Below are 15,105 nucleotides of genomic sequence, written 5' to 3'. Positions count from 1 at the left end.
ACATATAGTCACTCCTGATTCAAACAGCAGCACCAATTAGAAGATGTACGTCAGGGGACGTCATGACATAATGCATGCGTAAGATGACGACTTTAGTCCCGCCCACTAGATGTTTATTGTCTGAGGCAGGCAGGGCTGCAGTCAACAGCTGGTAAGATAATAAAATAACTTGACTTGCTTTTTATTTATTTATTTATTTTTTTTAATTATGAATAAAGTTTACTGCTATGTAAATATGTCCGACTCTACAAATTAAATATTTGACAAACACTTAAATGATGTTTAAAACTTGAACTGCTCAATTCACGTTTTGCTATAGGCTTGGTTAGCCTGCTAATGCTAGCAGTTGATAACCGATAAGGTTAGCAACCCAAATTTTTTAGTTTGTTCGTTTTATCTTATTTTTGTACGTTTGCAGAATATTAGATTGTAGTTATCTATTCTCATTGTAATTATTTTGTCAGTCTGCTCTCAAAAACGACGCATTTGTTTGCTTAATAGGAAGTTCTTAGCTTAGCCTGATACTGTTGAATGAAACCACCAACGTGAACTGGAACAAAGAAGAGAGAACAAAACTAAGCTGATGTCAGGTGTTTTATTCTTTTACTGGTCGTCAGCAGTTCTGTTGTTATTCCCAACCTTTTTTGGATGGAGGTATTGTACCATTTGGATGCAGCTACCAGCACAATTTAAGAACACTTCAGTGTGTAATTCTGGTGAACGATTAGCATTAGCAGTTCCTAGCTAAAACAAGCTTACTATAACCTTGTGTAGGAAAACTGGTTGTATTACAAGATTTGAATAAACTTGGAGGAAAATCACGAAAATAGGTTGTTAAGATATATATCTTGGCAAAGCATAACAACACTAAAACTACAGGCCCTACAAGAAATTCTCTTTACAAGAGAAAACGCTTTGTACATCAGCCCATTTTATTTATTTATTTATTTTTTTTAATACAATGCAAATTACATATTTACTAATATAACTTCTTACCTGAATTTATTACTATTATCATTATTATTGTTGTTGGTATTATTAACTCCTTAGTATTCTATCATTAGTTATTTATGTTCAGTTACTAAAATGTTTTTATATGGAAATAATCAAATAAAGGACAAAAACTGTAGAAGTTGTATAAATGATTTCTCCCTGGATCATACTCTTGCTGGCCAAATGGAAAAGGGAGGGGAAGAAAGAAAATTCATACTATTCTTGTGCTTTATTGAATTTAGAATAACACCATACAGATTTAACATGACATGTTTGTTCTTTTAGGCAGAATGTTGCGGCTTCGCTGTAAGACCAAAAATGGGAGCCACATAATGCAGGGCTTGACTCATCAGTCCTGTGTTCAGGAGCTTAAAAATAAGGTAGAGGAGCTGACGGGGATCCCCTGTGATGTGCAGAAAATAATGGTTGGTTACCCACCATCCAGCCTTGATCTTAGAAATGGAGCAGCTCATCTTAAGGACTACCCCATCAAATCAGGTATGTTTCAGACAGCAAAAAATGTCCAGATAAAATAGATCAAACTCACTTTTTTTGTTTATAACTAGTGCAGGGTTATTGTTTAAAAACAATAACCCTGCACAACAAAACAATAACCAAAACTCTGGAATTTGTTGAAAGCATGTCAGGTTAGATGAGTCAAAATTTGATCTACCAGCCAAGCTTATGTAATCAGAATCACTTTATTTGCTTTGTTTGTACAAACAAACAAGGAGTTTGACTCTGGCGGCAAGTTACTGTCCTTATTCTTATAAAAAAGAAAATAACCAAAGAATAAGCAAAAAAGATAGATAAAAAAGCTAAAATAAATAACTATAATTGCAAGGTAAAAATGAAATAAGAAATAAAATAGAAATATAAAGTACAAGTCTCTAATTATTCACATGTTATCCACACTGTATTTGACAGTAATATGTAGCTGGTAGAGTGAACAATCTGAGTCTGTTAAAAGATAAGCTTCATTTCAAATATATACATGAAGTTCTGGTAACACATGGCTTCATACATCCTAATGTGTCCCTCTTTCAAACCCAAGTCGAACCTGAATGGACAGTGTTTTTTTTTTTTTATGTCGTCTTATACAGGAGACACACTCATTGTTGAGGAGGAAAAAAACAAGCCAAAGCCTCAGGATCATTCCATAGTAAAAACACCACGTCTGGAAGCTTCACCTGTGCTGGCACGACGAGTGGTCCCAGCTGACAACTCCTGCCTCTTTACCAGTGTTTATTATGTTGTGGAGGGAGGTGTGTATGAACCCACGTGTGCCCCTGAGATGCGTGGCCTTATTGCTCAGATTGTGTCAAGTGACCCTGCAGCTTACTCTGAGGCAGTGCTGGGAAAAACTAATGAGGAATACTGCACCTGGATAAAACGTGATGACACCTGGGGAGGAGCCATTGAGGTATCCATCCTGTCAAAGTTCTACCAATGTGAGATATGTGTGGTGGACACTCAAACAGTCCGAGTTGATAGATTTGGGGAGGATGCTGGCTATCACAAACGTGTGATGCTCATCTATGATGGGATCCATTATGATCCATTGCAGAAAGAGATCCCTGGTTCTGATGCTCCACCTCAGACGATCTTCTCTACCACAGATGACATCATTTTGGCTCAAGCTCTTGAGTTAGCAGATGAAGCTCGCCGAAAGCGGCAGTTCACAGACGTTAACCGGTTTGCGTTGCGCTGCATGGTGTGCCAGACAGGCCTGGTGGGACAGAAAGAAGCTCGTGAGCATGCCAAGGAGACAGGCCACACTAATTTTGGTGAAGTGTGAAAGTTGTGTAATCTTTTCTCCCTTTAACAATTGCAACCACCTCTAGCCCCTGTGCCCCATGTCTGGCAACTCTGTTGGACTGTTTGCTTTTGTGTTTCCTCTACCTCACATTACCCTGTGACGACTTTGGAGAATCTGCAGACACTGTGTTTTAGCCTTTAGCATGTTCAGTATTACTGTTGTAACTGCTGAAAGTTGGAAAAACCAGAAACGTTGCTGCAGTGCTCCAATGTCACTGATCCATTATGTTAGTCCATTAAGGATGGGTTCAAATCTTTTTTACAAGGTCAAGTAAAATATGCAGATCATTCTTAGGCTATGTTGGCATTATAAAAACTGGGATTAGGCAGATGGTAATAAAAAGCTACCGTGTTTCTACATGTTAGCCATGGCTAAACTTTTGTGCTAAAAACTGCAGTATGTGGCTCCAGAATGAGTTTAAAAACGGTCACTAAGAATCATTTGTACAGCAACTTGATCTTGTTCATTGTTGTCTTAAACACAGCACAAGAAGTATGACTGTTATACATCATGTTGGTTTGTAGTATTTTCTTTACTCTATGAACAAAACTTAAAGTAATGGCATTATTGGTTTTGCCTCAAATGTGTAAATGTTTAGCTACCCTGTGTTTAATTCTAAGCTGGAGTCATCTGTATACAAATGTGCTATTGGACATAATTTTGGATTTATTGAGGATTGGTCATGACGATTGGGGTAATTCATATAAAAGTAAAGTAACAAACTAGTACAGATTTAGCTTAATTATGTCTATTTTTTGAAGCTGCAAAATAATTTTTATCATTTAGTTAGATAAAAAGAAAAAAAAACATGGTGCTGTTAATACATTCACAAAATCTGTAGCTCTTCATTTCTCATTGGTACAAATAGTATGTAGTGTAATTTTGTGTGAAAGTTTCAAATGCCATGGTGCTGTAAGAGCTTTTTATTTTTGTATGTTTGGGTTGCAGCACTTTTCAAAGTCCCTCAAATGTATTGAAATATCACAAGTTAAGCTGTAATGTTTGATTATATATCTGAAATGAGTGTGTTGTATGAGATCAGTTGATAGATTTATTTTTTCAGGTACAGCCCATGCATTATGTTTTTTGTGGATCAGCATTAACCATTTACTTTTAAGTTTCATATTTAAATTGAATTATGTTTTAAAGGCACATTTTGGTTTAACCCCTTAAGATTTGATGCAACATAAGACCAAATGTGCCTTCAGATCATAATGGGTTAATATATTGTGCATGTTATCCAAAACCTGCCACTGTTTCACTGTACATTTTGCACAAGAGGAGCTTGTTCTCACATTTTAAGCTAAAGTCAGGCATCATCTCTTTCCATGTACTTTCATTTAACATCAGACCAGAAATGTTTAATTGCAGGAGTCCATAAACGTAACTGTAAGATTATCTTTATTTTTCTTAGAAGTGCTTGTCATGGTAGCATGACATTGTGCAGAGCAGTATTTTTGATTCAGGAACAGTTGATAGCAGTGTTGGTCCAGAGTTGTTGCCAAAATATTCATTTTAACTGTAAAAGTTGAGATTAAGATGGTAGTGAGAATAAAAAGCAGAGCAGAAGTTTTTTTTTTGTTTGTTTGTTTTCATGTGGATTTCTCATAATTTGGTAGTTTAGTTTTTAACAATGATTATGCATTAATCAGCTTGCATTAACATGACACTGAAATAGCTTCTTTATATGTTGTATTTTTTAATCAAATTCTCATGACTAACAGTGAATGTTACATACAAAGCACTATGAAATAACTGGACTACTTGATTTATTTTTTTCTTTTCCGTTGCTGTCACCATTAAAAGCTATAGCCAACCATGTTTTCTAATGGTCTTTTTGTATAAATGATAAACTGTCTACACAGAGCTTGGCTTATCAGTTTCAGTTCTATTTAAGGTGGGCATCAGTAAATTTGGAGGCTAAATTTAATATTTTTGTTTAAGATATGCTTACATTAATTGTATTATTAAATTAAGTTCACCCAATACAAATCTGTTGGGTACTATTTGGAATACATTGTCACCACAAATAAACTACAGTTGACAAAAAAAAAACCCAAAAACCCTCTTATCCCTCGCAAACATTGTCGGATTAAACTACATGTTATTTTGAGGCACTCTTTCTTAATAGGATTTAAGGTTTGCTCACTGTTTGACCAACTGCAGCAGCAGCCACTGCTACAGCAAAGCAACAATGTCTGACATCCTGCATTTATTTCTCTAGTTGGAAGTACATCTTTTTTTAATTTCTCCTTAATAAAATTATATTGGTTTAACAATGCTGGATTTACATTCGGTAATTTTCCTAAATACTCATTTATAGTGAGTTATATATGTGTATGTAGGCTGTATATGCTTTTTTTTTTTTTATTGCACATGAGATTTTGTGATTATTTGCAAGTTGAAAACACAAAATATTTAAAACTTTACAGCTTGACAGCCACATCACCTGGTAGAACAATGACTGTGTCGTCCTTAGAAAAAACTACACATCGAGTCTTACTCTGCTTTTCTCTCCAGACAACATGTGTAAAATAAATAAAAACCTAAAAAACAAACATTTAAACATGCGCAGCGTCATTATCAGCAAGTAACAATGACGTAACGATAAACCGGGGTTCCAAAACTAAGCCCATATTAATTTATCTCACATTTCAATAAAGCTGCCGTCATTTCTGGCTTTACCTGTCTCAACTAAAGCCGCAGTGTGAGAAATTTGCGGTTGGTCGAGTGACGCTAAGGGCTCTTGATTCTTAAGGAGAGTGCTGCTTTCTGATTGGCTGAAAGCTTAGCGCGCAAAGTCCATGCAGGTGTCACGGAGCCTCGCGCTCACCTTATGTTCATTTGCACGCGGATGTGAAGATGAGTATCCAACGTGGCAACTGTACGAAGAGTCAAACAGGTATAGTGGACAACTGTTACTCTCAGCGACTAATTTTAGTTTTGTTATGTTAATATATTTAAATGTTAAACATTTTCAGTGAGTTTGTTAGTCTTACATATGTATCATGGAAGATCAAAGTTATCAGCTGTGTCAAAGTATTCTAACAATAGCTGTGTTAAGTTGTAACTTTACATGATCACTTTTTAAAACAAGCCTTGCCATTGCAGGTATGATTTTGTTTATAGGCCATTTATTGTAAACGTGTTGCCTTTGAAAAGCAATGCCTTTGGCCAAATCAGGCTCTTTACATCCCTCTAAGTTTGCATATTTTCATGAGTCTGTATTTGGGGCAGAAAGTCCAGTTGAAGCTTCATCATGAAGACTAAGTCTCTAAGGAATATGGAGAGTTGAAGCTCATAGATCACCAGGGTTATTAAAAAAAATAAATAAAAAAAAAAACCTGGGAAAACATTAATAAACAGTAACATTAATTATTTAATTTATTACATAATCCCAAAACAAACAAAAAACACTGTCATTGGATTATAGATTATTTGTTCCTAAGAATTTGATATGGCAGTTAAATTTATTGCTTTACCTTCTTTGTCATTGGTGATAAGCTTGCACAGTTTTTCTTTAGTTTGGCAACTGTGGTGACACATTTATCTGTATATTGACAGTATTTTGATAAATTAGTTACTTGTCAAATTTAGATGACACAAAACATACTATAGAACAATAGATTGGGGAGGGTTAAACTGCAAAACTATTGAGATTCTGCAAGATGTTTTGGTTTCTTTGAAGCAGCAGTAGAGATGCAGTTTTCATGTGATCACCTCTTGATTGTGTCACGTTGAAATCATAAAAATAAAAACCTTATCTCCAGGTTTCCATGGTTCATATTCATCCATCTGGATATAAACTGGTGGATCACAAATACACACTGTTTTGGCAATGCTTGCTGTAAAGTTTTGAAGGGATTGGGTGACATAGCAAAACATTTACAGTGAACAAGTGTGCTTTTGTGCTTTCTTTGGCTTATCTGGCAGCCCTTACCTCTCAGGTGTTGCACCTCATCCAGAGTTGAATTTCGTTTCACTAGGATCAGACAGGGACTCCTTTATGCTAAAATTCCAGCTGTAACTCATATAATAACAGTGAAGGGCACCAGTTCTTTAAAATCCGTTTGATATTTACATTTTCTTCAGTACTTGTTTACAGTATGAGTATAAAGGGGACAGGGATATGTGTACTGATGCTATAAATTAACTGATCTTTCTGTATTTTAATATATATTTAAGGAACAATTTAATATTGTAATACAAGACTGCTACAGTAAGACAATATAGTTGTAATGGGTATCGTATAGCATTCAGGAGCTGTCTTCTGCTTCCTCTGAAACTGATCCGGGAAAGGAGGATTAGGTGAGCCATGTGTGCTGTAATCCAAGTCACGCAGTGGGGAGGACTAGTTAAGATATCTGTCAAATTCACTCAGCTATATTAGCAAGCCATTTTTTTCCTGGTGATGGTTTATGGTTAGTGTAAAAGTTGTTGTGAATGTGAGGCACACTGCAATGTCATAAAAGCAATAACTATAAATGACATGAAAACAGATTGAAATAAATACATCCATGCAAACTATCTGTCCTCCTTTTAAGATGGAGAATTATCATGATGAGTAACCTCAAAAAGATTTTATTAGATAAATTTTATAATAGCTTGGTTAGTTAAAAATATTAAATATTAATATTCTGACCAAAAATGTATACATGAGTATAGAGATTATTAGATGTGTTGTCTTGTTTTCATAAGCTAACAGCTCAAAAAAATGTTGTGTTTTTAGGATTTTCCCTTTCATTTAGTATGTTATAAAGTTTCAAAGCCCAGAGTCCATACAAGAGAGGATTTCCAATTACAGCCTCAAAACATGACTTTAAAATCAGAGATTTGTCTTCTGTGCATCCAAAGTTTTTCTTTTTTACTTTTGTTGACATCTTTGTCAATAAGATGTCTTCAGAAACTGCTGTTATTTTCTTGTAAACATAATCAAACCACCTCTGTATGCTCAAAACTACCCACTATATTGGCCATTGGTTGTCGACCCGAGTGAGTTAAAATAATACAGCTAACATAATGAATAATCAAGCACCACTGGTTTTCCAAGTCCTGACTTGAGGAAGTAAACAGAACAAAGCTTAATTTTACCCTTACTGTCAGTACTGCTCCTGCATGCTTGAATCTTCTTACTTCAAGTAATAAAAGATATGTTGTCATTTCCCTCGGGGATAAATAATGCTGTAGTATACATGATAAACACTAAAATAAAAACTATAATAACTAATTAGAAGACAGTGCTTAGTTTCTTAGGTTATTGGCTGCTGGTAGAATTGATCTCCAGCCCCTTTCTGTCTTGCATTGGATTTGACAAAGCCTCACACTGACAACAGTTTCTTCCCTGTATTGTGTGGAGGATGTGAAGAATTTCCATCAACTTGTGCAGCATTATTTTCTTGGCAATCAGCTCCAGAGTTATACCCAGCACAGAACCAGCCATCTTGATCAGTTTATTCAGTCTGTCTCTGATGCTGTTGCCGAACAGATGGCTGCAAAGCTGATTGGATTTTCCACAACAGACAAATAGAGAATATGCAACACCTTGGAGCAGACATGGAACCATCTCAACTTCCTTAAGAACTGGAGTCTACTTTGTCCCTTAATGTAGATGACTTCTGTTTTGCATTTCCATTATAATTTGTTGCCTAGCTGAACTCCCAGGGTATAAACAGTGCTTTGTTTACTCTTGTTCCTCCTGAAGACATCATCTTATCCATCACTGACAGAATATTGTGTGAAGAGAAATGGTGCGAGTATAGTCCCACTTTTCCTGACTACCATCTCAGGCACACAAACTTTCAGTCTCTCAAACTGTGCTGTTTGTTAGACACTCATAAATCCAGGTGGTTATGGAGGTATTCACCTGGAATTTATGGAGCTTCTCACTTGAGAATCAAAAACAAACAAACATGATCCTCAAATTGCTGCCTGACTGGTCCAGATGAGTCTCTAAAGCAGGTCGATGATGGCATCTTCAACCCGAAGCCCATTACAATAAGCAAACTAATGGTTGCTTAAGGTATTCACCTGTTTATTTAGGTGAGCCAATAACAGTCAATAACTGAGATGTTTTAGGAACTTGTCTGTCATCAGTTGATCCAGATAGTTGGGATTTTTAAGGTACTGGAACACGGCAGAATGCTTTTCACAGCACAGAAACTCTTTTCTGACTCAGGCTGGTGTTGAAAGGGTGCTGAAGAATCTGATATAGTTGTCTTAAGTAAGCTTTCATATTCCTGGGGCTGACTTCATCTGGACCTGCAGCCTTGTTCCAGTTCAGTTTTTCCAGTTGTTTCTTCACATACTCATGTGGAGGAGACAAGCTAGAGGTGGAGGCAAGAGAATGTTTCAGTGTGTTCCAATGCGGAGAGAGATGAGGCTGTATTAAGGTCCATGACTGAACTGCAGGATGACAGAGTGGAGGTGTGACAGGGAAGTTGTGGGCTCATGGAGAGAGTGTGTGTTGAGCAGGATACAGGGGGGTGAACTAAGCCTATTGAACATGTTCAGCTCATTAGCTCTGTCCAGACCTCCATCAGCCTGATCTCCTTTAACTTGAAGACATTGACCATTTGTCATCCTGACCACACATTCCTCATGTTGTTTTGGTGGACATGACTTTTTAAACTTTTTCCTGTGGTCCTCCTTGCAAATCCTAATCTTTGTTTACAACTCTTTGTGTGCGTGTGTTTGTGTGCGTATGTGTGCTGTTTTCAGTAACTCACTGTCTCAATCCCTGACAGATTTCTTTTTTTAAATTTAGTAACTTTTTCAGGTCATTGGTAATCCATGATTTTTTATTGGGAAAAATATCACTTTTCTAGGTGGCATGATGCTGTCCACACGAAAGTTATGGTGATCTGTCACACACTCAGTCATGACATTGATGTCTTCTCTATGTGGTTTACAGAGGACATTTCAGTGTGTGACCTCAAAGCACCCTATAAGAGCACCTTTAGCTTTATAAGAAGCTGAAAATGATTAGTGTGATGAGTCATTGCTGCTGAACAATGAGCTTGGGTGGAGCTGAGAAGAACCAGATTATTGTCTGATCTTCCTGAAGGAGATGGGGGGGAGGAGCTAGATGAATTTTTAACAATTGCATAAAACAAATCCAACATCCCATTTTTCTCTACTAGAATATCTATCAAATTGTGGAATGTTGCCAAAGTTGCAGAGAGGACGATGTTGAATTCTCCAGAGATCACATTGAATGTGTTAGGATGGTGTGTTTGTAGCTTAGCAATAACAGAGCTGATGGCTGCTTCTGCAGCACTACTGATATAAACTACTACCTAGAACACAGAAACTCTCTGGGTAAATAATATGGATGAAAACTCACAGCTAACAGTTCAATGTCCCATGTCTCCTATACAACAACATGTCCAGGATGGTGCCAATGGTGGTGTCGTGGAAATCTGACCTTGTGTTAAAAAGCACTGGAATTTCACCTCTCATTAGCTTTCCACTGTTTTTATAGCAATCCACACGCAAAGTGCTGAACCTGTGCACAGATACTCTAGAGTCCAGAATGTGTTCATCCAGCCATGTCTCGGTGAAGCATATAATACCGCATCCCCTGTATTCCCTTAAGCTTGTCCATTTTGTTGGAACAATTGGAAAAAATGGTGTGAATTTCCACCATTTTTCTCTGCTTCACTGCCCTGCATCCTATTCATTTCCTTTTCAACCTGTTTTGGATCTGTAAAGTTATTTTACTAATTATCTTAGTTGTAGATAGCATTGGTAAATCCCTATTCTATTATCATGGAATATCATCGTAAATCTAGAAAGAGTCCAAATTACATGGAAATATCCCTGGAGCAGCACCACCTGTGAATTATGTAGGAAAAATAGTTTTGATAGTGATTCTCTTGTATTTTTAAAATTAAAACCATAAGGTTGATCCTTCTACAGTTTGCTGCCGCCATACCACACATTCTGGAGTTATTTCTAATCTATTAAAGTCATGATTATTTACATTAGCAGCATATTTATATTTTGTGTAATGTATTTCTTATTAAAAGAATAAATTTACCCTTTTGCCAACCACCTGGACTTTTAGCATCATTAAAATGTTTACCAAAAAGTCATAAAACTGCTGGGTCGTGTGATGCCAGTAGCTCTGCCCTAACCGTACTATATCATTTTCTATGTACCTACACTGAGAGGGGACCAGAAATGTTGCATTATGGTTCGGTAGTATGGCACACTGTTCTGGTTTGGTTTGGTTTAGTTTGTTTTGTTTCACATGCATTTCCATACATCACCTATATCACCAATAAAATTTTATGTATTTTGCTCATGTTTCATTAATGAGTTCTATTTTTATATGGAATCAATTACTGCCTGGCTCCCTGTTTTGTACAATGTTTGAGCTGAGCTATAACAATGTCTAGAACAAAAAATATGGGCTCAGTAAGCAACTACAATTATGAATACTTTTAAAAGAATGGTTTCACTTTGCTATGAGAGATAGTGCTTACTGGATTATAACTTCATTTATTCCCTTTTCATAGTGTAAAACAGATAGTGCCACAAACCTTGGATAAGAAGGGCACCAAGATGCCCAGAAGTGAAACCTGGCCAAATGAGCCTCGACTGGAGACAACAACTGGCACGGACAGCGCTGGCAGCTGTGACAGTGCCAATTCTCGATATGTAAGTATTGAAGTTTCTCTCTCAAATGCAAGTTTTCTATTCAGTTCATCATACAATGGTGCTGTGAATATAAAGACAAAAATATGCTGAAAACAGAGTTGGAATATTAAAGCTAAGGAATGTATTGGATTGTTTAGTATCCATTATTCTGGTCAGGAAATTTTGTTACTTTTAGGAAATCATTGTGAATCTGTTTCAAAATGTATTTGTATGTGTTTCAGAGTGACGGCAGTCTAGAGCACCTGTCTGCTGAAGAGAAAGCTTGTATCATTTTTTTGGAGGAGACTATTGAGTCTTTAGATACTCAGGAGGATAGTGGGCTTTCAAACGATGAAACTGACCAACTGCCAAGCCCTGGTAACTTGGAAACCAAACTGGCTGACCTGTCAACTTCTATGATCAAAAGCAAGCTCAATGGTAAGTAAGCAGGATCAGGGATACAGTGTTTAGTAAAGTAGAAAAATAGTGCTTTAAAGGTGAGGGGTCTGACTGCTGAGCTCCACTGTGTGAACAGATCTGGTGCAGACTCCACTCTCAAACCACCTCCACCATAGAGCAAGAAGAAACCAACTTTCCTGAACCCACCCCTTCCCCATCCAACACAATCTGGAAGGCAATGTGACAAAGAAGGTGGTTTGCCAACCACCACAAATTCGCAAGCAGACGGAGGAGAAGATAAAGAACCTTTTTATATTGAATACAATGAAAAGTAAACTGTAATAAGCAGAACCCCACTATGGAAACTCAAAATTGATTTAAAAAAAAAAAAGAGGACAAAAGTAAAACAAAACTATAACTGTTGTGTAGTCATTTGTAAAAACCAAAACAATCATAAAAATTTAGCTAAAGCTCTTAAGTCTTACTGCTCCAGTACAGTGGAGAATGGGCCGATCATTGGCAGTTATTAATATTTTCCATGTTGAAAATCAGCTGACTGCTAAAATCATTCAAAAGGGTATTATTAATTGAAAAGTCTGTTGTTGTTGTTATTATGAGGACATTAGGTTGTATATGTGCTTGATTTGTGTGCTTAAGTGATTCAGACAGTGACATTGTGATTATAACACACAATTTTATTTTGAAAAATCTTTGAGTTCCAAAATGCAACTTAGTTTGAAAAGTCTTTGTTTTTTCCTGCCTGTGATGGAGGTGGCTTGAGTGGAGCCTGCACCAGAACTGTCCTCACAGTGGAGCTCTGCTGTGAGACTGTCTTGCCTTAAAGTAGAATACTGTTTATTTCTGTCAATAAAAATGTACTTTTGTTTTCAGGATCACAGAAACCTGCTGCTAAAGAACCCATCAAGGAAAATGTTGCCAGTAAACCCATGCAGAGCTACCTTGTTCCTACCCCTCTTGTTGTGGCAAGCGGCTCTCTGTATTCTATTTCCAGCACCAAACCATGCGCCCCTGCAGACAGAGCCATCTATTCTAACTCACAGCTTGTGGCCAAAAACAAACCTGAACAACAAACCTCAACAAACCTGACCGATCAGAAATGTGTAACTTCTACACTACCTTCAGAGGCTAATATTCCTCCTTCCACAAAACCCATAGACTGCTCAGTCAGGACAGCTGACGGTCCTTTACCTAGAGGACCTCTGTCCTATGATGCATTAGTTCATTTGCGAAGAAATGCATCCACAAAGAAGACCCCTTTATGTCCTACAGTTGATCACACAATAGAATTAGACAAGCACCATCCTGTGCCAGTGGAAAGCCTTAATCTTGGAAATCTGCCAAGATCTGACAAAGCCCACTCAGAGTTTCCCAAGTCTAAGACAAGCCCTCCAGCTGTGGCCCCTAAACCTAAAAAGATTCCTGCCCACATACTTAAGAAAGCCCAAAATGAAGAACCCATAACACCAGATCTTTCAAGCCCTGTCCAACATGCAGCAGATCCACAGGCAGTCAGACTGGAGGCTTTGCATAAGCTTGGCCTCCTGACAGACCAAGAGCCAGAGAAGGGCTCCCTGCCCCCCACTAAATCCGATTCCTCTTTCAATCCAGGGCCTCATAGTTTGACAAAAGGTCCATGTCATTGCAATTCCTCAAGGAGTCCATCATTTTGTTCTTCTCAAGTACCCAAGAACCATATTCTGCAGAGCAGTGCCAGTTTCCACCACCACTCCAGTCCTGAGCAGCAACCCATGCTAGCTTCACATCAACCTGTTCAGTCCGGGGGATTGAAGACCACTGTTATTGGGCGCTCTGCTAGCCTTGACAGCTACACAAGCAATGGAAACTGCCCTGGACTACAAAAGATCCCAGCAGCCATGTCAGGGAAAATCACCTCTACCGCTGAGCATGCGCCCCACAAACCATCAAATATAGTAGGATATACTGTGATGGTGGTACCTGGGATGGGAGCTGATCGAAAAGAGGCTCTCCGAAAGCTTGGACTGCTCAAGGACTGAACCTTGCAAGTCAGCAGGAGTTGACCTGAGTCAGAGAATTTTTCACTAGGAGTAAAAAGGTACCAATAGCTTAAAAATAGGGCATCAAATTAAAATATGTCACTTGCTACATTTGGAAAACCAAAGGGGAACTAAAACAATTAAGAGATCATTTAAATGGTATTTTTCAGCATTTATAATGAAGGAAAGCCTTTTTTTTTAATTCCACACTGTTTTTACACTATGATCCAAATGGTAGCTGAAAACATGCCTTTGACTGTTCAGTCCCCTAAAGTTTGTCTTTTTTTGTGATAAAATGTTCTGTCAGTGAAATTCCATATCATCCTAATTGTTTGGTTGTGATACAATGAAGTTCATTTTGATGCATTATCTGATAAGGCACAACAGGTTAGAAAATCTGTATCATAGGATGATAAGATTGAGTCCACATCAGCTGAATTTGTCTTGTTGATTGTTTCATATTCACTGTTGTGCCTGGAAGCGTTGTTGGGTAAATTTATTGGATTACATTCTCAAAGAAATAAATTAATTAATTAATGTTTTCCTATATTATATGATAAAAAACATTTAAATGACATTTTAGGTGTACTTCAAGTGTCTTGTAAACTACATATATGATTATTGAGATCTATGTATTAGTTCTCTATTCCTTTCTACAACTGCATTTACTGTATAAATGAGTTACGCAGTCTTAAACTATGTTCATGCAACTGATTTTATTTTTGGAAAACTGAAGATGCCCATCATGGTTAAAATTAAAGATAACAATTACATCAATTGTCTAGTATTTTCACATAAGCACTGAAAAATTGAACACATGAAATTTATTGAATATTAAAATCTTTATCTTTCTGAGGTCTAAATACAGCATTAAATTCAACATCAATTCATTCATGCACATTTAAGACAATAACATTTTGAAATTTGCAGCCCAACTCCCCACATAATACTTTCAACTCCACGTAGACTGTTTAACAGTATATTGTTAGCTTTAGGTAACCCACAGATCAATTCGGTCTTTACCTCTGTGCTTCATTCAGCACTCCCATTGCAGAATAACAATCAGCCTCACTACTCATCTTACGCACACTACTTGGTTGATGAAAAACCCTTCTCAGCTGTTTTGCCATTAACCTGAGCACCACCTCTATGTGAACTTAGCTGAGCAATATTACTCTCTTTGTTTAGTCATACCCCCATGTCTTACCTCCAGTTAAT

General features: G+C 37.2%; 2 protein-coding genes across 3 annotated transcripts; both read left to right on the top strand.

Annotated features, from left to right (window-relative positions):
- Nucleotides 1-116: 116 nt before the first annotated feature.
- yod1 (YOD1 deubiquitinase) lies at nucleotides 117-4,629 on the top strand. 2 transcript variants are annotated; one of them, XM_079242763.1, is made up of 3 exons: nucleotides 117-151; nucleotides 1,279-1,491; nucleotides 2,097-4,629. In XM_079242763.1, the coding sequence occupies exons 2-3, from the start codon at nucleotides 1,284-1,286 to the stop codon at nucleotides 2,789-2,791; spliced, it is 903 nt and encodes a 300-aa protein (XP_079098889.1). In that variant the 5' UTR covers nucleotides 117-151; nucleotides 1,279-1,283; the 3' UTR covers nucleotides 2,792-4,629. The 2 variants fall into 2 exon arrangements, with proteins under 2 accessions (XP_079098889.1, XP_079098888.1); XM_079242762.1 differs by lacking the exon at nucleotides 117-151 and having other exon boundaries at nucleotides 1,169-1,491.
- Nucleotides 4,630-11,377: 6,748 nt separating this feature from the next.
- Nucleotides 11,378-13,887, top strand: LOC306757063 (uncharacterized protein; the record flags this gene model as incomplete). The annotated part of the gene is made up of 3 exons (XM_079242026.1): nucleotides 11,378-11,473; nucleotides 11,695-11,890; nucleotides 12,743-13,887. The coding sequence occupies 3 exons, from the start codon at nucleotides 11,378-11,380 to the stop codon at nucleotides 13,885-13,887; spliced, it is 1,437 nt and encodes a 478-aa protein (XP_079098152.1).
- Between the last annotated feature and the right edge of the window lie 1,218 nt (nucleotides 13,888-15,105).

The sequence above is a fragment of the Telmatherina bonti genome (assembly GCF_933228915.1).
Source record: "Telmatherina bonti genome assembly, chromosome: 6".
Classification (NCBI taxonomy): domain Eukaryota; kingdom Metazoa; phylum Chordata; class Actinopteri; order Atheriniformes; family Telmatherinidae; genus Telmatherina; species Telmatherina bonti.
Note: the sequence above shows the minus strand (reverse complement) of the source record. Positions and strands in the feature narration are given on the sequence as shown.